The sequence below is a fragment of the Salvelinus fontinalis genome, chromosome 23, assembly GCF_029448725.1.
Source record: "Salvelinus fontinalis isolate EN_2023a chromosome 23, ASM2944872v1, whole genome shotgun sequence".
NCBI classification, from domain to species: Eukaryota; Metazoa; Chordata; class Actinopteri; order Salmoniformes; family Salmonidae; genus Salvelinus; species Salvelinus fontinalis.
In genome coordinates this window covers 6,924,006-6,950,425 of record NC_074687.1, presented here as the reverse complement: position 1 = coordinate 6,950,425, position 26,420 = coordinate 6,924,006, and the positions used below count along the sequence as shown (strand labels likewise).

The 26,420-nt window shown below is 41.7% G+C and overlaps 1 protein-coding gene across 4 annotated transcripts in view; it reads left to right on the top strand.

The window, feature by feature from the left end:
* The window catches only part of LOC129820788 (uncharacterized protein DDB_G0290685-like), a 37,512-nt gene extending 14,011 nt beyond the window's left edge, over positions 1-23,501 (top strand). For all 4 annotated transcript variants that reach the window (XM_055877755.1, XM_055877754.1, XM_055877753.1 and 1 more), the window contains 2 exons: positions 18,769-18,834; positions 19,156-23,501. In XM_055877755.1, the coding sequence (XP_055733730.1) occupies positions 18,769-18,834; positions 19,156-23,298 (4,209 nt within the window). In that variant the 3' untranslated portion in view covers positions 23,299-23,501. The remainder of the gene's footprint in view (positions 1-18,768; positions 18,835-19,155) is intronic.
* Positions 23,502-26,420: the final 2,919 nt, after the last annotated feature.

Genomic DNA, 26,420 nt, shown 5'->3' with positions numbered 1-26,420 from the left:
GGCGAGGTGGAGCGGGAGTAGACGTGAAAGATAATCATATGTATGGGGTACAGAGATGAAGTAGTCATTCAAAGATCATGTTAAATAATGTTATGGCACACAGAGTCCATGCAACATATTATGTGACTTGTTAAGCACATTTTTGATCCTGAACTTATTTGGCTTGCCTCAAAGGGGTTGAATAGTTATTGACTTTTTATTAATTTGTCAACATTTCTAAAAACATAATTCCATTCTGACACTATGATATTGTCTGTTGGCCAGTGACACAACATCTCAGTTTAATCTTTATATATTCAGGCTGTAACGCAACAAAATGTGGAAAAAGTCAAGGAGTATGAATACTTTCTGAAGGCATTGTATGTGTTATAGATCTGTATGTGTATTAGGTTTGCTGTCTTGCTATGGTCAGGTATGTGGGCTCCATGACTTTGGCCTGGGATCAGAATGGCTCATTACTTTGGTCTAGGTTGTAAAGTTACAGTAACTTCCCCAAAAATATCAGGTTTTCTAGAAATCTTGGTTGGAGGATTGCGGATTCCTGCTTATTCAAATCAAATCACATTTTACTTGTCCCATGCGCCTTACCATGAAATATCCTTACCGTGAAATGCTTACTTACAAGCCCTTAAACAATAATGCAGTTAAAAAAATAGTTAAGAAAATATTTACCCCCAAAAATAAAAAAGTAACAATAAAATAATGAGGCTAGACACAGGGGGTACCGAGTCAATGTGTGGGGGGTACAGGTTAGTAGAGGTAATGTGTACATGTAGGTAGGGGTAAAGTGACTATGCATAGACAATAAACAGCGAGTAGTGTCGTGGAAAATCATCTCAGAAATATAACACTTTATCAGAACTTGTGAAATCAAAACATGCTTTTATTTACAATTGTATAACCATCTCGAATGTCCCGCTGAACACACACACACCCAGAGCACTGGTTCGCTCTTTATACCCAAATAGCTTATGAGTCCACCTCATATGCAAATAAACATACTTCCCCTAATTCTTCAACATCATTTTCTTTTTAGTTCAGGCTTCCTGCTTGTTCACACATACTAACGCCCATCATCTGCTTTCAGTTAAATTATAATAGTGGTCAGACTCTCTATCTTAGTGTGTCAACAAACTCTTTTTCCCTTCCCTTCACCACTAAATCAATGCACTCTTTGTTCTGTTCCCCCCCCATGCTTAGGGTATCCAATTGCTTTTAGGCGCCTAGATGTCTGACACATACGTAGTAGAATGGGTAGACTATAAATCTAGTGTGTCAAAGCTTTTTCCATACATGCACTTCAAAGCACGTATGACTTTGGCCATCTGCTAATCTTTGGTTTCCTGTATTTACCAGAATGGCAAATGCACTCACATCTGCCTTCTTATACTATTTTCTAGTATACTCCTATCTATTGTTTAATAGTGTGATATCTACCTACATATGTCACTTACTCCTACATAATCCCTCCTCTTGAGGGTAAATAACCTCAAAAACCATACTAAAAATGACATATAGAGAGTAGATATCAATACCAACAATTGACTAAAACATTATCAAAATAAAGCTTACAAATCACTTGTACCAAACATCTCCAATGTGAAATAGGAGTAAAAGATCCAATCAGAAACATTATAAAAAATAGAAATAATACAATGAATATAATAAGAAATTGAATATGAGAAAATCAAAGACCTACATGCAGTTACAAAAGAAAATTGACACAACATCATTCTAAATTTAAGCATTTCAACATGATCCTCCTTGCAGACATGAATTTGGGAATACAGCATATACAGGTAGACCATCCTTACGAAAATCATGGCAAGCATAACCACCTCCAGGAACTACTCTATATAGACAGTTTGGATTCCCAAAGGGGCAGTCCAAAGGTCCACCGACCGCATTACAAGGCTTTCCATACTTATTAGTATACTTGCCTGGGCTACTCGGTACAGGATCAATCACCACAGGAGGGTCATCTCTCCTTACAGACATCTATTTAACTGTTGTCTGAACCACAATTGACTTTACCAGGGGTATAACACAACAAAATGCAATACCCAAAGCCAACAACCCTCCTCCCAACATGATGGTCATCCTAGCAAACATGGCTCCCCACTTTCTTAACGCTAGATCCAACCAAACTCATACATGAGAGTCTAAACATTTTCATTACATTTACATCAGCATTAGCCTTTACTTCTGCTCGTAATCCTTTGAGTTTGGCCATAGCAATATTGTGAATAAAGGTGCAACAGTCATCCCCAAACATGACACAAACTCCACCCTTCTCCACTAAGAGCCAATTAAGTATAGTTAATGAATCCCTGTTGATTATAGCATATATAATTAATCCATTCTAAGTTCATATTTGGTGTTATCCACAAAAATATAGATTCAAATCCTGATTTAACCTCATCTCTGGCCTTGAAATCCCTAGGTAGACCTCTAAGCAGTCCAATTGCATTAAGGTATACCTCAGGATCCTTATCATAAGCCATTTTAACTCTAGGTTTAACATAGTCATCATGGAGTGATTCAATAATAGTACCCTATTTAATTGCTCTAAGGCACAAGGACCAATCCATCCATCAGGCAATACATTCAACAGTTAGTTTTTTTCCACACATCCAGAAACTATCAGCAATACCTCTGTCTTGATTTTTCAACATAGTAAGAGATGGCGCAACCTGAGTTATGTAACTACACAACCCTTTTCTATTCATAATCAACCCTTTATCATTACTTTTACGAACTCCCGCATTCTCTAACACCCAAATAGTATCACATTCTACAGTGGTGTTTCCTACATCAATTCCTTCAGTGTGGTGTCTGTAAAAACATTAATATTTTCCTTTAACCACGGTACCTCTGTCTAATTGAGGTACATTTAATTCAGTTCTAATATTATAGGCAACACAATCATTGTCTCCCATCATGGTCTCATTCAACATAGTTTTACCCCTAGTCCTTACCCAGACCAATCCTACATTTTATGTCACACAAGGGAATAGAATACTTTCTATTGGTACAATAGTCATTTTTCCAACTTACACAGGTTTTAAATGATGCTGGTTCAGAAACTATTAAAAGATCAGACAAAGGTGATTTTCTTCACAAAATACAATTGTCCATTCTGTGTCTGTTTGCCATATACTTAGCCCATTCTTATCACTCCTTCTTCACTACTTCTTCTCATGTGGTGTCCTTGAGTGGTTCTGATTCTGATATATCTAATTCTGTTGCTTTTTCAATGTTCTTATCTTGAGGTAGATCATTAGAGTTTATCAGAGAGTTTCAAATATCAGTACAAAACTCTCCTGACTGATGTCTCAGGTTGCTTTGTGGGTACAGTGGTCTGCTTGGTAAGGGCAGTCGATGTCATCTAGTGGTAGCTACTGTGGTCGTCACAGCAGCCGCCACCCTTGTTGTTGTCACTGGTTCTTCCTGTTCAGGTGCTGGGGTAGGTCTTCACCTTCCCCTGGTTCAATCTTGTTCATGATGAGCACCTACTCGTCTTTTTCTTTGATTAATGTCAGGTCACATCCTTTCGGGTCCCAAACGACTTCTCCCTTTGTTTGGTGATGTGTCCATCCACAGAGCGCAATCTCCGATAAGGGTTTGATCCTTATGATTGAGATAGACTTCAGTTCTCCTGCTTCTGTTATAAATTGAGGTGGAACATAGATTCTAACCTTGTCAGTCTTTTTGGATTGTTCGGCTGATTCCATTCTTCTCTTCCTGCTCCCACCATACATCTTGATTGTGCATTAGTCTGTTGTTTCTATACTAGCATTCACTGTTACTTCTGTTATGTCAATGTCATTATTCTTTTGTTGTTCTAACATCAATTGTCTGTAAAGGAGGCCATTCAAAAGTTTAAAAGTCAATTGTGGGGTAATCCCCATTTTCTTCAGCTTGCGGGACTTTTCCTCCTCTTTCTTCACCTGAGGCTCCCTCCTCAGGCCGGACTTAACTTCCATCTGGAAGAGTTTCAATTTTAGGGAAGAAATGTTCTCATTCTGTTCCTTGTGAGGCCTCTCCTCCTCTTCTGGGTGCATTAGTCGGTGCACGTGTCATATTTTGGCTTTCACTTGATTTGCTGTTTTCTTGGCTCCTCCCTGGCGTCTCAATCGTTTCCGCTGCTCCTGCTCCCTCCAGGCTCCCTCCTGGTGAATCAGCATCCTCTGTGTCCTCATCTCTATGTGGTTGTATCCTTCTCTCTGTTGGAACTCAGCTGCAGTGGTTCAGATGGTACCACGTCTGGCTTCTTTTCACTTGGACGGCCGTTCTTGTTGCTTTGGCCACCTCATAGGGTCCATCTCTCCTCGGTTGATCCCACTTCCTCCGGATCCCTCCAACGTGGACTAGATCTCCTGGTATCACTGGGAGAGGTCCTTCTGGTCCCCTTGGATCATCAGACGCAGAACCTCTCATCCTGGTTCAGGTTTCTGCCTACTTTCTGTGAAGCATTCATACTTAGAGACTTATGGCCTCTGTTCTATGATTGCACCATACATCCTCTTACTTCCATCACTCATCACACAACAAACAGACATTCCAGCTGAAGCTGGTGAACCCCTCTCCTTCTGGTTTCCTAAACATAAGACTTGGAAAACAACAGACAAAACATAACAGCATTGACAATGTTATGTGTTATGCATAAATATATTCATGCAAACTGAAATCTGAGACCATGACAATTCCCACTCTCTCTTTACCTGACTCTATGCCTCCAGGATACTTTTCTGCTGGACTCCACAAAAATAAAAGCCCTAAAAAGCTTCCTCATGCTTCCACCCAGTCTTCCCCTTTCGGCCCCAGGTTCTGAGAGGTGTTCCCAAATCATGTCATTTTTTACTTAGTTTCCCATCTGCTCCATTTCAACTGATAATCATGTGCATAACCTACAATTAACATTATCTCTTCTTGAATTAATTCAACACTGTATATGCTTTCATATCAATCCCTTTAACATGTTTGTTTAGAGTATAATATCCTATCATCCATTCTCTTTCACATGATGTATTAAAAATAAAACAAGTAGCCTCCAAACTCAACCCAGTATGTCTATAGTGGAATCTAGTCTCTCTCTCTCTCTGATTCCACGTCCTCTGTCATGGTGTTTTCAAGCTCACCCATTATTCAGCTGGACCTCACTTCTCGTGAGACTTATGTACCCACCAAAGAGAGACATGAAGAACTTTACCACTGTAGTGCTGTAAGAAGTATACCACCAGCCTGGTGTATCTTGATGTACACTCAGTCTCCAGAATGCAGCCCAAACCCTTCCATTTCTGGCTGTTTTTTCCTGAGGACATACACACTAACACATGGGTTATTTCCTGACAACATTAGCAAGATCACTAAATCTTAATTTTTAATAACAGCCCTATGTAACCATTCTGCCTCAAATACCTGGCCTCCTGCCACAGAAATATTCAATGATAGTCAAATGATGTTCCCTACATCAACTGCTGTACAATAACATGTAATCAGTCAAATGTCTTCCAGTTGGATTAATATCCAATCCTATCAAAACTAAGTAATAAGTTTCTTAAACTTTTGCTCTAGTGTTCAAAATGCCACCACTTATTCTTTTTACCATATCTTTAGATATGTGAATTGTTCTATTTACTTTAGAATTGTCCCTATATTTTACACAGCCAGCTGTCTTTCCTTTTCTGTGAATTATCTCTATTATTATACATAGTTTCTAGAAATAACACCCCTTCACTACCATTACCTTCATTTATGAGTCCCCTAACCCATAACAGCCATTGTTTGATACATACTTAAAACATCCTTAAGTCAATTTATATATCATTTATATCAGTATCAGTCCCTCCTCAGGAACATATACACAACCTTATGTTCCTCAAAACAAAAATAAATTGACCAAACGAGAAAAAGATATTTTTTTTTTATAATAATTACACATTTGCAATAAATTTCCACTATTCTTAATGTAATTAAACCTGGAGAAAACGTCCATCTGTTTCATTCTATGCCCATGTTATTATTGGTCTCTTTCTTCTTCATTCTTGCGTATCATCGCACAACAGACTATCTTTTTATTCAATTAAACATTAGATTTTATCATTCCAATTCCAATGACATTATAAAACAAAAAAATAAAAAATAAATAAACCTTTATCTAAAATTCTGTAAGTTTTGTCAACCTCCTTGTCTCAGGATTAGTTTCCAGAGCTTCCCTAAGCCTATTAACGTTAAACAGTTCTATATTCAAATAACTATACAGTTCTTTTTTAAATACTTTTTCCAATCCAATATTCAGGATAACAGTCCTTAGTGTTTACTTTAACCCAAATTTGACCTTATCTATTCAATACACAACGTTCCTTTAATAATTAACATTTATACTAAACACTTTAAATACCAGTATTATCTATTGTACAATATCCCTTTAGTCTCAGTTTTTCTCTCATGAGTGGCCTGATAATAAAAAAATCAGTACCCCAATAACTTTAAGTCATTATTCTCCCAACAAATATAATGTCATTTCAGCATGTCTTTTTTTAGATACAGTTCACAGGTCATCAGACACAGTTGTCCCTCACTGTTCAGTCGGTTAGGGTGGGTTTGATCTCCACACCCACTTGTAGTGATATTCTCTCCCATGCCTTAAAGCATTCTAACGTCCCCTTCTATGATAACTCCCTTATTCCACCAGTGTTCTCTCAGATGAATTACAGATGATGTATTTATCAACAAAACCCTTACAGAAACCCACACTCCAATAAACCCTTTGGAATAACTTTCAACACTTTTTATATGCATAATGAACAAAACACATTTGTGTATTTACCCAAAGACCATAACCCCAAGGAACTGATAGTTTTACCTATGAACCCATGTTATATCAAAATAAAAATTTAAATAAACCTATTCGAATAACCTATTCAATTTAAGGGTACAACTCTTCATAATTTTCTCAGGGACATAATAGATTTTCAAAGTAATTATACAGTTTGAATAGAGTCTGGTGTCTTAAACATTTTATAAGTAACTCCCACCTGTTCCAACAATTTCTAGTAAAAGGTGATCAGTCTTTCACAGGAAATTCCTAGGATTCAGGGCATTTTGACACCATTAATATGTTTCCACTCCCCCTTTCTTTAGGAACAACTTAAATACATTTTTCAAAAACATGTCCATCCTTTTGCATACCCAATTTGAAACTGAATTGGAAAAAACCCTTCCAATAAATCTACTAATGCATATTCATTCCCAGTACATGGTGTACTTACTAGTGAACCATAAGCCAATAATCGCAAAGGGACTGGACTCACTCATCCAGAACTCCATGTTTTAGCCTTATCCAGATATTTTTATTTTTAAAGCGGCTGACTTTAATTAACTGCTTTCCACAGTAATGCAGTCTCCAATGACATTGTTGACCAGAGAAGATTAAAAAACCCTTTTTTTCCTTATTCTTTCTGGAAAAGAAAGTGTACATATCGTTAATATTCACAACGTTACCTTTTAGTCAGCAAACCAATAATTTTACTTATCCATAGATTTTATTCTAAAGCGTCTTTAACAGTTCCAGAGAATTGTGGTATAGAATGTCTAACAATTAAAATTCCATCGTTACTCTACTAGATGTCAAGTCAAACGTGATCTAATACTTCTTCTTGACCACATATAAACTGTAATCTCTATGAAACACTCATTGTTCGCTCAGAGACTATACACCGCCAAGTAAAAAATTCCATTCTCACTAACCTCAAACCAATTAGTTGTTTGTTATTTTAACAAGGATATAAACTCTTGTATAGCGGCATTTCCTACTACCGCAAGTTCTAATGTCACATTACACTAATTTTCCCATACCCGATATACCTATATCCAGAACAGAGAGCTATTTTCTTATTGGTTCTTAGATCTTGTCAATAGTTCTGCCAATCACCCGCACGTCTGCGAGGACTAGAGGAACCACACACACAACCCCATCGCAATGTATTTTCTGATGATAGAATGTTGACATCAGAACGCCTGCAAATCGAGCTTCACATTTTGGTCCCATGTGACTGTTTAATTCCCTTGTCCTATTTATCCTGTTTATCAGGTAATAGTGTCCTTCTCTCCCTATTCTATGGAAACAGTCATTTTGTTGTCATGCCACTAATTATTTATTTATTTTTCCTAAATACTCCCATGTATTATACACCTTTTATTTACTATTTTTCCAAGGTAGAGCTAATCCCCTTTCCAATTAAAAATTCATTTGTCACATCACTTAATTTCTCTTATCAAAGCATGCTCTATATAGTACAGACATTATTTCTGAATACTACAGATGACTTAATGTCTTATTCTAGTACAGTACTTCAAATATCACTGTGTTTTTCCCTTTACAGATATCATTATTTATTCATTTTATAGTTCTAATCAATTTTATGATTACATTTACATTACATTTAAGTCATTTAGCAAATGCTCTTATCCAGATCAACTTACAAATTAGAAAGTTCATACATATTCATCCTGGTCCCCCGTGGGAATTGAACCCTCAACCTTGGCGTTGTACGCACCATGCTCTACCAACTGAGTCACACCGGTCCACTGCCCACTCCGTTAAGATCTCTATCTAACGTCTTACTTTTACCTTTATTAATTTATTTTGTCTATACTTTCTTACCTCTTCTCTATATCCTTATTATTTCATTGTCTTTTATCCCATTTTACTGTTTAATTCCCGATTCACGGTTTTAGTGAAACAAACCTCTCATATTCTGGTCTCTGTCCTTCAGGCTATTTTTAGACCGCAGTCTCTTTGGGTACAGAGTGATCGACGGCCTGTTTTTTTCCTCTTCCTTTGTTACACCGTTCGTGAATCCTTAATCTGTCCTGAATTTCACTATTTATCACTATTTATCTTAACTAACCTAGATTCGTTTTTAACTTTATAGTACAATTTCAATTTATCGACGATTCTACTTTCTGTTTTGTTACACACTATTTGGTTTAAACCTCTTTTATTATCTTTATGGTTATTTATTTTAACACCTTTTTTAGTATTCTACTATGGTCGCTTATTACTTTATCACATCAGTGTTTTTATCCTTGATTATAACTTATTTTACTTCAATGTTCCTTAATTTCATTCCATCTGCCTAATAGCAGTTAACTGCACTCTCCTTCTCAAATTACCCTGTTAACTGTCAGAGAGGCTTGCGCATGCCTCTTCCTACCAGCAGTTGGTCACAGACACACACACACTATTTTCCTAATCTTCCTTCCTAATGTTCTATCTCTACACAGATCTACTCATTTCTTACTAATCTTTACTTCTCTTATTAAAGTAGTATTGTGGCGTGACCTACTGAATTACAAAACCCTGTTAGCTAGACAGAGCGGTTTTTTATTCGCAAGATTTCTTTTGCATTTGAACGCCGCACAATCGGGCAAACGTTCTAAATATTCATCCGTACAGTCCTCCTTTCAGAGCGTTAACCATGAAATATTTATTTAACTACTGATTTATGTTTTGACCATATAAACTACTTTTGCAGTTGAACGCCGCACAATCGGGCAAACGTTTTTCCTACAACCTAATATTTATAAGCTACTTTTGCAGTTGAACGCCGCACATTCGGGCTAACGTTTTTCCTGCCTTCTAAATATTCATCCGTTCAGTCCCCCGTTCTGGGGCGGTAGCCATGAGTTCACATCGCCTATTCACTCATTCTCTATACATGCGCATGCATTTATATTTAATACAATTCCCCAAATTACACATACATGCAAATTTATTTGAATTCAAAAGTTCTTTCGTTTTTACTGGTTTCTTTTTAGGAAATTTGAAAGAGAGACTTACATGGCGCCCCTCTCGCTGAGACAGGATCTCTGAAGCAATCCATACAAACATTTCAACTATGTAAGAACAAGCTTATCTTTTTATAGTTGTGGCCATAGTGTTTGCAAGATTGTCCAAAGAAACTATCTCCAGCCCTGATCGCCATTCCTCAGTCCCTGTCCCTCCTGGCTCAGCTCGCCAAATCTGTCGTGGAAAATCATCTCAGAAATATAACGCTTTATCAGAACTTGTGAAATCAAAACATGCTTTTATTTACAATTGTATAACCATCTCGAATGTCCCGCTGAACACACACACACCCAGAGCACTGGTTCGCTCTTTATACCCAAATAGCATATGAGTCCACCCCATATGCAAATAAACATACTTCCCCTAATTCTTCAACATCATTTTCTTTTTAGTTCAGGCTTCCTGCTTGTTCACACATACTAACGCCCATCATCTGCTTTCAGTTAAATTATAATAGTGGTCAGACTCTCTATCTTAGTGTGTCAACAAACTCTTTTTCCCTTCCCTTCACCACTAAATCAATGCACTCTTTGTTCTGTTCCCCCCCCATGCTTAGGGTATCCAATTGCTTTTAGGCGCCTAGATGTCTGACACATACGTAGTAGAATGGGTAGACTATAAATCTAGTGTGTCAAAGCTTTTTCCATACATGCACTTCAAAGCACGTATGACTTTGGCCATCTGCTAATCTTTGGTTTCCTGTATTTACCAGAATGGCAAATGCACTCACATCTGCCTTCTTATACTATTTTCTAGTATACTCCTATCTATTGTTTAATAGTGTGATATCTACCTACATATGTCACTTACTCCTACAGTAGCAGCAGTGTTTAAACAAAGGGTGGGGGTGTCAATGTAAATAGTCCAGGTGGCCATTTGATAAATTGTTCAGCAGTCATATAGCTTGGGGGTAGAAGCTGTTACGGAGCCTTTTGGACCTAGACTTGGCTCTCCGGTACCGCTTGCCGTGCGATAGCAGAGAGAACAGTCTATGACTAGGGTGACTGGAGTCTTTGACAATTTTTTGGGCCCTCCTCTGACGCAGCGTAGTATATAGGTCCTGGATGGCAGGAAGCTTGGCCCCAGTGATGTACTGGGCTGTACACACTACCCTCTGTAGCGCCTTACGGTTGGATGTAGAGCAGTTGCCATTAGGGATGCACGATATATCGGTAAATATATCCATATCGGCCGATATTAGCTAAAAATGGCAACATCGGTATCTGCCCGATGTCTAGTTTAACGCCGATGTGCGAAACCGATGTCAAAGCTGACGTGCATACCTATATAACGTAGGTACAGTTGAAGTCGGAAGTTTACATCCACCTTAGTCAAATACATTTAAACTTAGTTTTTCACAATTCCTGACATTTAATCCTAGTAAATATTCCCTGTCTGAGGTCAGTTAGGATCACCACTTTATTTTAAGAATGTGAAATGTCAGACTAATAGTAGAGAGAATGATTTATTTCAGCTTTTATTTCTTTCATCACATTCCTAGTGGGTCAGAAGTTTACATGCACTCAATTAGTATTTAGTAGCATTGCTTTTAAATTGTTTAACTTGGGTCACACGTTTTGGGTAGCCTTCCACAAGCTTCCCACAATAAGTTGGGTGAATTTTGGCCCACTCCTCCTGACAGAGCTGGTGTATCTGAGTCAGGTTTGTAGGCCTCCTTGCTCGCACACACTTTTTCAGTTCTGCCCACACATTTTCTATGGGATTGAGGTCAGGGCTTTGTGATGGCCACTCCAATACCTTGACCCTGTTGCCCTTAAGCCATTTTGCCACAACTTTGGAAGTATGCTTGGGGTCATTGTCCATTTGGAAGACCCATTTGCGACCAAGCTTTAACTTCCTGACTGATGTCTTGAGATGTTGCTTCAATATATCCACATAGTTTTCCTTCCACGTGATGCCATCTATTTTGTAAAGTGCACGAGACCTCCTGTAGCAAAGCACCCCCACAACATGATGCTGCCACCCCCGTGCTTCATGGTTGGGATGGTGTTCTTCAGCTTGCAAGCATCCCCCTTTTTCCTCCAAACATAACGATGGTCATTATGGCCAAACAGTTCTTTGTCCCCTTGTGCAGTTGCAGACGTAGTCCGGCTTTTTTTTAAATTTATTTTCTAATTTTACCCCGTTTTCTCCCCAATTTTCGTGGTATCCAATCGCTAGTAATTACTATCTTGTCTCATCGCTACAACTCCCGTACGGGCTCGGGAGAGACGAAGGTCGAAAGCCATGCGTCCTCCGAAGCACAACCCAACCAAGCCGCACTGCTTCTTAACACAGCGCGCCTCCAACCCGGAAGCCAGCCTCACCAATGTGTCGGAGGAAACACCGTGCACCTGGCCCCCTTGGTTAGCGCGCACTGCGCCCGGCCCGCCACAGGAGTCGCTGGAGTGCGATGAGACAAGGATATCCCTACCGGCCAAACCCTCCCTAACCCGGACGACGTTAGGCCAATTGTGCGTCGCCCCACGGACCTCCCGGTCGCGGCCGGCTGCGACAGAGCCTGGGCGCGAACCCAGAGACTCTGGTGGCGCAGCTAGCACTGCAATGCAGTGCCCTAGACCACTGCGTCACCCGGGAGGCCAGTCTGGCTTTTTTAATGGCGGTTTTAGAGCAGTGGCTTCTTCCTTGCTGAGCAGCCTTTCAGGTTATGTCAATATAAGACTCGTTTTACTATGGATATAGATACTTTTGTACCTGTTTCCTCCAGAATCTTCACATGGTCCTTTGCTGTTGTTCTGGGATTGATTTGCACTTTTCGCACCAAAGTACGTTCATCTCTAGGAGAAAAAACACGTCTCCTTCCTGAGCGGTATGACGGCTGCGTAGTCCCATGGTGTTTATACTTGCGTACTATTGTTTGTACAGATGAACGTGGCACCTTCAGGCGTTTGGAAATTGCTCCCAAGGTTGAACCAGACTCGTGGAGGTCTACAATTTTTTTTATGAGGTCTTGGCTGATTTCTTTTGATTTTCCCATGATGTCAAGCAAAGAGGAACTGAGTTTGAAGGTAGGTCTTGAAATACATTCACAGGTACACCTCCATTTGACTTAACCTGTTGGGGATGGGGGCGCTGTTTAGACTACTTATGCTAATTTGGCTAATTTTTTAAACGGCTTCCCACAAAATCCTTGATCGTACAATATGCATATTATTATTATTATTGGATAGAAAACAGTCTATAGTTTCTATAGGAGTTGAAATTTTGTCTCTAAGTGGAACAGAGCCCATTCTACAGCAATTTCCCTGACATGGAGTCAGATTTGAGAAATGTTGGCCACTCTTCTGAAGTCATTTAAAAGGGCACTGTCGTTGCTATGACTATACGGACACTTCTTACGTCTTCCCCTGGATGCCTTTACGTGATGACGATTCCAACGGGGTCGATTGCTCGTTCACAGGCCCTACAAATGAAAAAACCCTGAAGCTAGTCATTCTTTTGGAGCTGCGTAACGCGCGTGCTGGACACCGACCCGCTCCTGTTCCAAGCGTTAGTTTAGCCTGTTATATTTCTCCGGTCATCTTTTCACTCGTTATAGGAGTTAAAAACATCATAAGGTAGTTAATTTAAAGCGTTTTATAGCAATTTATATCCGTTTAGTGCGATTTTGGGACATTTATTTTTGCAACGATGTGAAAAGTTGGGCACGCTTTTCAGTTCATCCCGAACGCAGTTGACATTTCCACATGGCAAGAGGACAGCTTTCCACCAAAAGACGATTTCTCCCAAGAAAGGATCCTTTGCCCAAGATACTGATGGAAGAACAGCTCAAGGTAGGACATTTTTATTATGATAAATCGTGTTTCTGTCGAAACATTTTAGTGGCTTAGGACGCCATGTTTTTTGACGTAGCTTCGCTTGGCGCAAACTGTATTGAAAAGTAAGGATAAATTAAAAAATGTAATAACGCAATTGTATTAAGAAGTAAATTGTCTATCAATCCCTGTCCACCCTATATTTTTTAGTCACGTTTATGAGTATTTATGTAAAAGAGTAGATCACTGTCTAAGTGGCGCAAGGACATTTTCTGACCAGCTGAGCTACATTTCACATTGTCTAACCATGATTTTGGTGGCTAAATATAAACATTTTCGATCAAACTCTATATGGATTGTGTAATATGATGTTACAGGAGTGTCATCTGAAGAATTCTGAGAAGGTTAGTGAAAAAATTAATATATTTTTGGCGATGTTGACGTTATCGCCCACTTTGGCTAGAATCAATGCTGGGCTGCTATGTGCTATGTGCTATGCTAATATAACGATTTATTGTGTTTTCGCTGTAAGACACTTAGAAAATCTGAAATATTGTCTGTATTCACAGGATCTGTGTCTTTCGATTCGTGTATGCTGTGTATTTTTACGAAATGTTTGATGATTAGTAGTTAGGTAAACACGTTGCTCATTGTAATTATTCTAGTCCATTTGTGATGGTGGGTGCAATTGTAAACTATGCCATCTACCTGAAATATGCACTTTTTTCTAACAAAACCTATCCCATACCATAAATATGTTATCAGACTGTCATCTAATGAGTTTTTTTGTTGGTTAGGGGCTATAAATATCTTAGTTTAGCCGAATTGGTGATGGCTACTGGTGTTGGTGGACAAATAAAAGATGGTGGATTATGCTAATGTGTTTTTAGGTAATAGATGTACATCTTTACATATTGTGTCTTCCCTGTAAAACATTTTAAAAATCGGAAATGTTGACTGGATTCACAAGATCTGTGTCTTTCATTAGCTGTATTGGACTTTAATGTGTGAAAGTTAAATATTTTAAAAAAATATTTTTTTTGAATTTCGCGGCACTGGTTTTTCAGTGGGGGGGGGGGGGGGGTGTGCCGCTAGCGCCACGCTGATCCTAGACAGGTTAAATTATGTCAATTAGCCTATCAGAAGCTTCTAAAGCCATGACATTTTCTGGAATTTTCCAAGCTGTTTAAAGGCACAGTCAACTTAGTGTATGTAAACTTCTGACCCACTGGAATTGTGATACAGATAAGTGAAATAATCTGTCTGTAAACAATTGTTGGAAAAATTACTTGTGTCATGCACAAAGTAGATGTCCTAACCGACTTGCCAAAACTATAGTTTGTAAATGAGAAATTTGTGGAGTGGTTGAGAAACGAGTTTTAATGACTCCCACCTAAGTTTATTTAAACTTCCTACTTCAACTGTACATGACATAATGACGCCACGTAAAATGTTGCACTACACGTGCAACACAGCATTCCTAGCTGTGTGGATCGAGCGTTCAACAAGTCAAGCATAACATTTCAGCGAGACAACTCTAAGGCGAAATTCTTTGCCCTTGACAATCAACCGTTCTCTGTCATCGGTGATGTTGGCTTTCACCAACACCGGTACACACTACCAAGTGAGCTATTTTTCAGATGTTGCCCTACCGGAGTTACACAGTAATAGCGTCACTGCTGTTAACTTCACAACTGACATTTGGACCAGCGATATCAGCCCAATGAGTATGCTGAGAGTGAGCAAGACAGTGGATAGTCAAGGATTTCGTACTGAGGAAAGTCATATTGCATGCTCATGAATATGATGGTTGTCATACTGCTGCTGCCATTTCAATGGCATTTGAGAACATATTTGAAACTTGGAATCATGAATACACTCCTAGCTCCATTCGAACAACTGACTCGAGAAATAAGCTCATCAACTGCGTCTGCAGCAAACTTGATACCCTCTGTCATGGCATTGAAACACCTGCTCAACAAAACCGCCGACAGGCTGTGAACAAACGATTCGGTGGCATTCTCTCTTTACTGTGTCGCCACCGTGCTCGATGCTATGTACAAGGACTGCTACTTCGATGCAGACAAGAAACAGGGTTTACGTAAAATGTTACAGACACAGCTAGACAAAATGGAAACGGACACAGTGACAGTGCGCACCGAGGCCACGGACAGACAGCTGAAACTTTACTGCTTGACATGTATGATGAAATCCTGGTTGAGAATGAAACGACTGAACAAATGAACAACGAAACGGCACAGCAAGTAACTGAAAGAAATAGGTTTTGACTGTTTTACTGATAAATGCCAACAAAATACCTTTTTGGTCAGTGTGGTGTGTGTGTGTGTGTGTAACCTTTATTTAGCTTGGCAAGTCAGTTAAGAATTTGTTCTTATTTACATTTACGGCCTACCCCGGCCAAACCCGGCCAATTGTGCGCCGCCCTATGGGACTCCCAATCACGGCCGGATGTGATACAGCCTGGAATCGAACCAGGGACTGTAGTGACTCCTCTTGCACTGAAATGCCTTAGACCGCTGTGTCCACGTGTGTGTGTTAACTATTTAACTATACTAGAATGCTTAAAAGGCAGCAAAAATGTAAATATCGGTTATCGGTATTAGGGTTTTTTGGGAAAGAAAATATTGGAAATCGGTATCGGCCAAAATGACATATCGGAGCATCACTAGTTGCCATATCAGGTGGTGATGCAACCGGTCAGGAGGCTCTCGATGGTGCAGCTGTAGAAATGTTGAGGATCTGGGGACCCATGCCAAATATTTTCAGTCTCCTGAGGGGGAAGAGGTGTTGTCGTGCCCTCTTCACTACTTTCTTGGTATGTTTGGACCATGTTAGGTTGGTGATGTGGACTCTAAACCTGCTCCACTGCAGCCCCGTCGATGTGAATGGGGGTGTGTTTGGCCATCCTTTTCCTGTAGTCCACGATCATCTCCTTTGTCTTGCCTTGTTGAGGGAGAGGTTGTTGTCCTGGCACCACACTGCCAGGTCTCTGACCTCCTCCCTATAGGCTGTCTCATCGTTGTCAGTGATCAGGTCTACCACCGTTGTCGTCAGCAAACTTAATATGGTGTTGGAGTCGTGCTCAACCACGCAGTCGTCTGTCTTTCCATCTGTCTCTGCGTCTGTTTCCGTCTCTCTCTGCGTCTGTCTCTCTGCGTCTGTCTCTCTCTACATCTGTCTCTGCGTCTGTCTCTCTCTACATCTGTCTCTGCGTCTGTCTCTCTCTACATCTGTCTCTGCGTCTGTCTCTCTCTGCGTCTGTCTCTCTCTGCGTCTGTCTCTCTCTGCGTCTCTCTCTGCGTCTGTCTCTCTCTGCGTCTCTCTCTGCGTCTGTCTCTCTGCGTCTGTCTCTCTGCATCTCTCTCTGAGTCTGTCTCTCTCTGCGTCTCTCTCTGCGTCTGTCTCTCTGCGTCTGTCTCTCTGCATCTCTCTCTGAGTCTGTCTCTCAGAGTCTGTCTCTCTGAGTCTGTCTCTCTGAGTCTGTCTCTCTGAGTCTGTCTCTCTGAGTTTGTCTCTCTGAGTTTGTCTCTCTGAGTCTGTCTCTCTGAGGCTGTCTCTCTGCGTCTGTTTCTCTGCATCTGTCTCTCCGTCTGTCTCTCCGTCTGTCTCTCCGTCTGTCTCTCTCTGTCTGTCTCCATCTGTCTCTCTGTCTGTCTCCATCTGTCTCTCTGTCTGTCTCCATCTGTCTCTCCATCTGTTTCTCCGTCTGTCTCTCTCCGTCTGTCTCTGCATCTGTCTCTCCATCTGTTTCTCTCCATCTGTCTCTCCATCTGTCTCTCCATCTGTCTCTCCATCTGTCTCTCCATCTGTCTCTTTCCATCTGTCTGCGTCTGTCTCTCCATCTGTCTCTCTCCATTTGTCTCTGTGTCTGTCTCCATCTGTCTCTCTCATCTGTCTATCCATCTGTCTCTCTCCGTCTGTCTCTGCGTCTGTCTCTCCATCTGTCTCTGCGTCTGTCTCTCCATCTGTCTCTCCGTCTGTCTATGCGTCTGTCCCTCCGTCTGTCTCATCATCTGTCTCTCCGTCTGTCTCCTGCTCATTTGCTTTTCCAAGAAAACATGTCTCCTTTTGCAGCTTCAGTGCTAGTGATGCCAATAAACAAATGGGTTTGAGCTTAATCGCTGTCCCTGCCGCCATTCTTCTCATCAACATACACACACGTAATTATACACACATACACACACAGCTCCTCCTGGCTCATAGCTAATCCGTAGTGTTGACGTGACTGGGATGTCGACACACTTCACGCCCATCTTTCCATGACTCCTGCTGAGGGAGGCTGTGAGGGAGTTTCCTGTGTTCGGAGGAGAAGAGTATTTAGCTACACACATCCTAACACTGCTATTACTGATACATGCACAACGTTTTCAACATCTTCATCGTGGTCTTCATCGGCCTACTCTTGTTGTAGCACACAGTGAAACCCAGCAGTGTGAACAACCGACATGGAGGAGAGAGAGCAGCTAGAAAAACACATGATGCTGGGAAGACCAATGCTGGGAAGACCAGGCATTTATTTTTGCTGTGCTGCCTCTCCCATGCACTTTAGTTCATTCTATACACAGAACCACTAGGGTGTCTTGTGTGCTATGAGACTGTGTGTATACTGTACGTGCATACGTGTTTCATCCATTCCATAGAGAGTCTCTGAGGTGTAATACGTGAGGAGTTTGGCACCCGATGATGAAGGTGGATGTGTTAATTGACTGAATGGAAAGGCTTCTAATAAAGGTTGCCGTGGCAATGAGCGAATCGGTTTGCTTTTGCATAACACCCTCAATACCCTCTCATTAACTTGGATTATAATTTATTTCCAGCAGGGATTGGGGGAAAAAATAGATGGATTTCATCGTCACGTGTCGTAGTTCTTCCTACCAGCCTCTGCTTTTTATTCTGTTATGCAGTTCTTATACAGGCTCATGTTTGCCTGCAGGAAAGCTGACTACCCACACTTGTTTACATTCCTGATGGAAGGAAGGTTCTAGCTTTTGTGTTGTAACCCTTTATAGTTGTTTCATGTAAGAGCTTGTATGTAGGTTATTAACGTATCTCAACATAGTTAAATGAGATGTTGAGTTTGGTTGTGAGACTTGTGTCCCGTTCTTTTTGAGGCAGGCATCAATATCGAGAGGAGATTCTGGCGATGAGACTGGGACTACATCTACAGAGCAGAAGGATAAGGTATGTTAGTGTATTTACTATAAGGAACAGGAAAGAAGGACTGGCATCTACATGTCTGTCTTCCTTTCTCCTTTATTTCACTGTACATTTGGCTCCTTTATTCTGCTTTACACTTTACTGTATTCTCTTCATGTTTCAAATCCTTCTCTCTTTCTTCCTTACCCTCTGAATATTCTCTCTCTTTGCAAAATGTTACCCTCCTCTCTCTTTCTTCCTCTACTCTCTGAATATTCTCTCTCTTTGCAAAACGTTACCCTCCTCTCTCTCTCTCTCTCTCTCTCTCTCTCTCTCTGTCTCCTTGTCTCTTTCTCATCTCTCCAGGGGCATAAAAAGGGTAAGGCTCTTTGGAGAGCTGTGAAGGAGGCAGAGAGGGAGGTTAAACAAACCCTGACCAACAGGAAGAAGGAGCTACCTTCCCATAAAGCCCTTCCCACCGAGCTCCAGAGAGGTTCCAGTCTGAGTTTGTTGAAGGCAGAGGCCATGCCCTCAAAGAGTCCCAAACCACTAAAGACCCCTCAGACCCCCCAAACCCCAGCCAGGGGCAAGGAGAACATCACTTTGACAACAGAAAAGGCTGGCCTTAAAGTGAAAACCAGTAAACTAGAGAGCAATCTTCAAATCACAGGTAAAGCAGGGTCTAAGCTAAGTACATCTGCAAGGAAACAAAGCAAGTTATCTGTGTCTAAACCCAGCACTCCAAAGCATGGTCAAAGCAAGCTGTCTGAGGTGAATAAAGGTACAGAGATGAAAGGTAAAGGCCCTGTAAAGATCAGAAGTAAGGAGGCCGAGGCGACCAGCACTCCCATCAAAACTAAAAGTTTGGAGTCCAAAGACAAGAAATCAAAAATTGCAGAGGAAGATACTAAAACTATTGAAGTTCAAAATAAACCACTTCAAGGGGTCAAGTCCACTCCAGTCAAAGTTAAAGGTAAACAATTAGAGGTAAAATCCACCTCTGTGAAAAGTAACATTCAAGAGGCCAAATCCTCTACAGTCAAAGTTAAAGGTAAACCTGTGGAAAAGGAGCCAATTCCAATTAAAACTGTGGCTGAAAGCACTCCTTTGAATGTAAAGAGGATTCCTAAGAAGGTAGTAGATAATAACAAACCATCTGAAGGTAAAAACACTCCAATAAAGGGACAAAGGAAGGAAAAAGAGGTGAATGAACAAAAGAGTGGAGAGTCTATTACTCTCAAAGAGTCAGGGACAACAGAGGGGAACAACGTGGCAGATGAAGGCAAAGGCAAAGTCACAGAAACAAAAAGTGCACCCACCAAAACAAAAAATGTGCCTAAACCTGAAGAGGTTAAAGCAAAATTGACTGAGTTGAATGGAACCCCGGTGAAACTGAAAAGCAAGCCAACAGAGGTTTCCAGCCAACCAATCTTAGTAGAACCTACCTCAAAGGCCAAATCACCATCCGCATCACTGTCATTATCAGATGCAATGCCTCAAAATGCTTGGGATAAGAAGTCAGCGAAGTCTGAGCTTAGAGAGCCACTGGCTGTCTCACAGGTCAAAGGTAGAGTGGCGGTCCCAGGGCAAGATACCATTGGTGAATCCCAGGAGGGGGAGCCTGGCTGGAGAGGATTTCTCAGCGATGCAGCCTCTCTCCTTCCAGCCGTGGGGGTGGCAGGCGTAGCCATGGGGGTCTTGAGTGAGGCGGTGACAAGTGTGAGGGGGTTTCAGTCAGAGAGTGACACAGCCACTTCTATCCCTCCTCGGCGGTCCAGCCAGGTAGAGAGGTTCACCAAACAGAGCGCCATCACCCAGCCTTCCTCCTCCTCCTCTTCAACATCAGATCCCAGTGCAGTAGCGCAAAGAAACAGGACCGCCATCCGCATCAGTGTTCTCGGGAATTCTGATCAGGAAGCAGGGAGCAGGAGTTCTGAGAAGAACCCAGACACCACAGAGGCTGCTAGTGACAGGTCGGGAGGTCAAGCCGACGTTGACGACGATGAGAACACTAGTAGAGGTCAAAGGTCAGAGGCTGAGGATGATGAACATGAAGATTTCACAAAGAGACAGGGAGAGGAGGATGACAGGAGTAGTAAGGGTCTGGAAGAAGAGGAGGAGGATGACAGGAGTAGTAAGGGTCTGGAAGAGAGCAGTGAACAGAACGAAGGGGGAGAAGCAGAAGACAGTGATTCTGTGGCCAGCAGAGAAGGAGAGGAGGATAGAGAAGAGAAGAGTGAAGAGAGCCAGGGCGCGAAGGGTGAGGAGAGCAAAGAGAGTGATTCTGAGGGGACAGGAGAGGGTGAGGAGAGCAAAGAGAGTGATTCTGAGGGGACAGGAGAGGGGGAGGAGATCAAAGAGAGTGATTCTGAGGGGGAGGAGATCAAAGAGAGTGATTCTGAGGGGACAGGAGAGGGGGAGGAGATCAAAGAGAGTGATTCTGAGGGGACAGGAGAGGGGGAGGAGAGCAAAGAGAGTGATTCTGAGGGGGAGGAGAGCAAAGAGAGTGATTCTGAGGGGACAGGAGAGGGGGAGGAGAGCAAAGAGAGTGATTCTGAGGGGACAGGAGAGGGGGAGGAGAGCAAAGAGAGTGATTCTGAGGGGGAGGAGAGCAAAGAGAGTGATTCTGGGGGGGAGGAGAGCAAAGAGAGTGATTCTGAGGGGGAGGAGAGCAAAGAGAGTGATTCTGAGGGGACAGGAGAGGGGGAGGAGATCAAAGAGAGTGATTCTGAGGGGACAGGAGAGGGGGAGGAGAGCAAAGAGAGTGATTCTGAGGGGGAGGAGAGCAAAGAGAGTGATTCTGAGGGGACAGGAGAGGGTGAGGAGAGCAAAGAGAGTTATTCTGAGGGGACAGGAGAGGGTGAGGAGAGCAAAGAGAGTGATTCTGAGGGGGAGGAGAGCAAAGAGAGTGATTCTGAGGCAAGCCTAGAGGAGAAAGGAGAGGAGAAAAGTGAAGACAGTGATGGGGAAGGAGAGGAGGGAGAGAGTGGTTCTGGGACAAGTGGAGAGGGGGAAGAGGAGGATAAGAGTGAGGAAGAGTCCAGTGATGAAGAGAGTGGGGATGAAAACAAGGAGGAGGGTGGTGATGAATCAGGAGGTGAGGCTGAGAGCAAGAGTGAGGGATCAGCAGAAGAGGAGGAAGATGAACAAGCAGAAGAAGCAGAGAGTGAAGAAAGTAAAGCTGCTGAGTCAGGAGAGGAGGAAGGAGAGGGAGAGAGTGGAACAGATGAGGAAGGAGAGGGAGAGGATAAGGAAGGTTGTGAAAGTGAAGAAGAGGAGGAGGAGGCAAGTGTAATTGAGGAGGAGAAAGGAGAAGAGGATGACAATGAGGAAAATGGTGCAGAAAGTGGAGAAGGTGAGGGCAATGTAGGAGAAGAGGAAGAGGAAGCAGTTGAGGGTGAGGAAGAAGAGGATGAAAATGAAGGTGAAGAGGAGAACGGTGAAGTCGAAGAGGAGGGAGGAGAGGATGATGAGGCAGAGGAGGAAGATGCTAGTGGAGAGGAGGAACTTGAAGATGAAAAAAGTGAGGAAGAGGAGGGAGAAGAAGAAGAGGGGGAAGAAGAAGATGATGATGATGATGATAAAGAGGAAGGAGAGGAAGGGGAGGAAGAGGGTGAAGGGGAAGAGGAGGAAGAAAATAAAGATCAGGAAGAAGGAGAAGAGAATAATGAAGAGGAGAAAGAAAATGATGAGGGAGAGGAAGATGGTGAAAAACAGGAAGATGAGAAAGAGGAAATAGAAGTGGATGAAGAGAGAGAGGAGGAAGCGAACAAACAAGAAGAGGAAAGGGAGAAGCAAGAGGAGGAAGAGAAGGAAGAAGAAAAAGATAGACAGGAAGTAGATGGAAAAGACACAGAGGGAGAGGAGGGTGGAGAAAAGGGGGAGGAGAAGGGAGATGAAAAAGAAGGGAAAGAAAATAAAGAAATTGATGGTGAATTAGAAGAAAAAGCTGCAGGGGAACAGAAAGGGGAGATGGAGGTGGAGGAAACCGGAGAGGAAGAAGGTGAAGAGGAAGGAGAAGAAGAAGAGGAGGAAGAAAAATATATTAAAGAAGAACAAGTTGAGGAAGAAGAGGATGAGAAAGATAGTAAAAAAGGAGAAGAGGAGGAAGAAGAGGAGGAGGGAGAGGAAGAGAAAGATAGTAAAAAAGGAGAAGAGGAGGAGGAAGAAGAGGAGGGAGAGGAAGAGAAAGATAGTATAGAAGAGGAAGAGGAAGGGAAAGATAGTAAAGAAGAAGAAGAGGAGGGAGAGGAAGAGGAGGAAGAAGATGAACAGGAAGAGGAGGCGGAAGAGATAAAATCTGCAAAAGGGAAAAAGAAAGGCTCACAAAGCGTACCACCTAAAGCAGCTCCCCCCAGCAGGAAAGGGATGGAAGATCCCCCGAGGGAGAAACCCAAACCAGCGGCCCGTACCAAACAGAGGACCACAGGGGGAAAACAGGCCAAAAGTACCCAAGAATCCCAACAGTTCTGGAATAATGTCTTACCCCAGTACCTGGAGCTGAAGTGAGACATTCTGGACCTCAATGGTTCCAAATCCTTTATGGATCAGAACCCAAACCTGTCTGTTAACAGTGGCTGGAAGGATTCTGGACCTGAGAAACCTGAGTCATAAGACTAACACAGTACAGGTGTTTGAGAACCTCTGTGTGGATGTGTGCTTGTACCTTCTATTACGTCACTTATCCACAGTTGTGACCCCCCCCCCCCCCCCCCCCCCCCAAAATGATATGTCTTTATTTATTGGGAGTTTTCTTTGCACAAACTGTATCTGTTTATTCTCATGAATGCGTCGTTTGTTCTTGTGCACCTAATATTGAATGCCTTGACCTGACTGTTGGAAAAATGTGATACAGTATATGACCTTTGGCATAGATCATGAGGTATTAGAGGTAACATCTTGTCATTTAGCCTGCCTGACGCAAACAGGGCCAAGCAGATGTAAATAGTATTTCTTAGATATATTTATTTCTTAAATATCATCTCATGTGTAGTCCATTGCCAAAACATCTTTACACACAACATTCCTCCATATTTTAAATACAGGCACTCATACAGCCTGTCCCTGTGTTTTATTCAATCAATACCTATGCATATAATTTACACAGTATGTGTGCTGTAATGTATAGTAAGGTAATTCACTAAGTGTACTCATACACTATACTGAACTGAATTGTAATATATAAATATTTTTCTAAAATAAAGAGCAATTGAGAACTTCACAGGACTCATGAGTTAGGATTAAAAATGTATTCTTTAAAGAATCTACTGTGTGATGTAATCTAGGAAAATATATACTGTAGTAAAATAAATAAAATACAGTAAAATATATATAGTAAGATATTTAAATATATGGCCAATATTTTACGGCTAAGGGGTGTTCTTAGGGACGACGCAACGCGGAGTGCCAGGATACAACCCTTAGCCATGGTATATTGGCTATATATCACAAACCCCAGAGGTGCATTATTGCTGTTATAAACTGGTTATCAATGTAATTAGAGCAGTAAAAAGTTATGTTTTGTCATACCCGTGCTATATGGTCTGTTGTAACGCGGCTGTCAGCCAATCAGCATTCAGGGCTCAAACCTAGTTTATAAATATACAGTGACTTCGGAAAGTATTCATTCCCCTTGACTTTTCCCCCATTTTGTTAGGTTACAGCCTTATTCTAAAATTGATGAAATAGTTTTTTTACTCAATCTACACACAATACCCCATAATGACAAAGCAAAAACAGGTTTTTAGAAATGTTTGCTAATTTATTAAAAATAAATAAATGTAAATATCACATTTACATAAGTATTCAGACCCTTTACTCAGTACTTTGTTGAAGCACCTCTTGTGTTTTCTTGGCTGTGTGCTTGGGGTCATTGTCCTGTTGGAAGGTGACCCTTCGCCCCAGTCTGAGGTCCTGAGCTCTCTGCAGCAGGTTTTCATCAAGGATCTCTCTGTACTTTGCTCTGTTCATCTTTGCCTCGATCCTGACTAGTCTCCCAGTCCCTGCCACTGAAAACATCCTCACTGCATGATGCTGCCACCAATATGCTTCATCGTAGGGATGGTGTCAGGTTGCCTCCAGATGTGACACTTGGCATTCAGGCCAAAGAGTTCAATCTTGGTTTCATCGGAACAGAGAATTTTGTTCCTCATGGCCTGAGAGTCTTTAGGGGCTTTTTGGCAAACTCCAAGCGGGCTGTCATGTGCCTTTTACTGAGGAGTGCCTATTACTGAGGAGTGGCTTCTGTCTGGCCACTCTTCCGTAAAGGCCTGATTGGTGGAGTGCTGCAGAGATGGTTGTCCTTCTGGAAAAACTTCTTACATTTTAGAATGATGGAGGCCACTGTGTTCTTGATGACCTTCAATGCTGCAGAAATGTTTTGGTACCCTTCCCCAGATCTGTGCCTCAACACAATCCTGTCTCGGAGCTCTACGGACAATTCCTTTGACGTCATGGCTTGGTTTTTGCTCTGACATGCACTGTCAACTGTGGAACCTTATATAGACAGGTGTGTGCCTTTCCAAATCATGTACAATCAATTTAATTTACCACAGGTGGACTCCAATCAATTGTAGAAACATCTCAAGGATGATCATTGGAAACAGGATGCACCTGAGCTCAATTTCGAGTCTCATAGCAAAGGGTCTGAATACTTATGTAAATAAGGTATCTGTTTTTTATTTTGTTTTATTTTATTTTGTTGTGTGTAGATTGCTGAGGAAATGTTTTTATTTCATCCATTTTAGAATAAGGCTGGAACGTAACAAAATGTGTAAAAAGTCAAAGGGTCTGAATACATTCCGAAGGCACTGTATATAGACAGTAAAATTGGATTGTTCTGTCTCTATTCCTAGGTGATAGGGTATGATTGACCTGTAGAGTTAGTATACTGTCATTATACCCTAATTATGGATGAATGTACTATGATTGTCTGGAAAGACACTTGGAGCCAGCAGAAGACGGGATCCACTGCTGGAATCTAAAACATCAATTTCTGCCGTACATGTAGAGGAAACAAACACGTGCTCACGCACACGCACACACACACACACTCATGAGTAACATGGGTGATTTGGCCTGGTGTGGCCTTCTGTGAGCTGATTGGGCGCTTCACAGGCTAGTTCAGCCTGGTTGGGTGTTAATGTTATTATAGAGGCGGCTGCACAGAAGCTCTATTTGGCTCACACTCCGCTCTCCTGTTTCCTGTGAAGACAAGGAGCACTTTAACACCTTTATGTGGAGACACCCCTAACAACACTAGAGAGAACTGTCAGGGAGCCAAGGCCATACCTCACTGGGCAACAACTATCGGGAATCAACATTGTTTCCACGTCATGTCATGTCAACAAAACAATTCAATGTGATGTTGAATCAACGTGGGAAACTGATTGGATTTGCAAAATGTAATCAACTTAAGTTAAGGGAATTTCCTATTTTTTTTCACCCAATTTTTCACCTAAATCCAATGACATGGTGCATTTTTTAATGTTGATTTCACGTTGAATTCACATTAGTTGACAACTCAACCAAATGGATGTTGAAATGATGTCTGTGCCCAGTGGGGTGTATGTGTGCTTGTGTATACTGTATGTCCAGCATTGAGGTATCATTTAGGTGTTTGAGATGCTTTT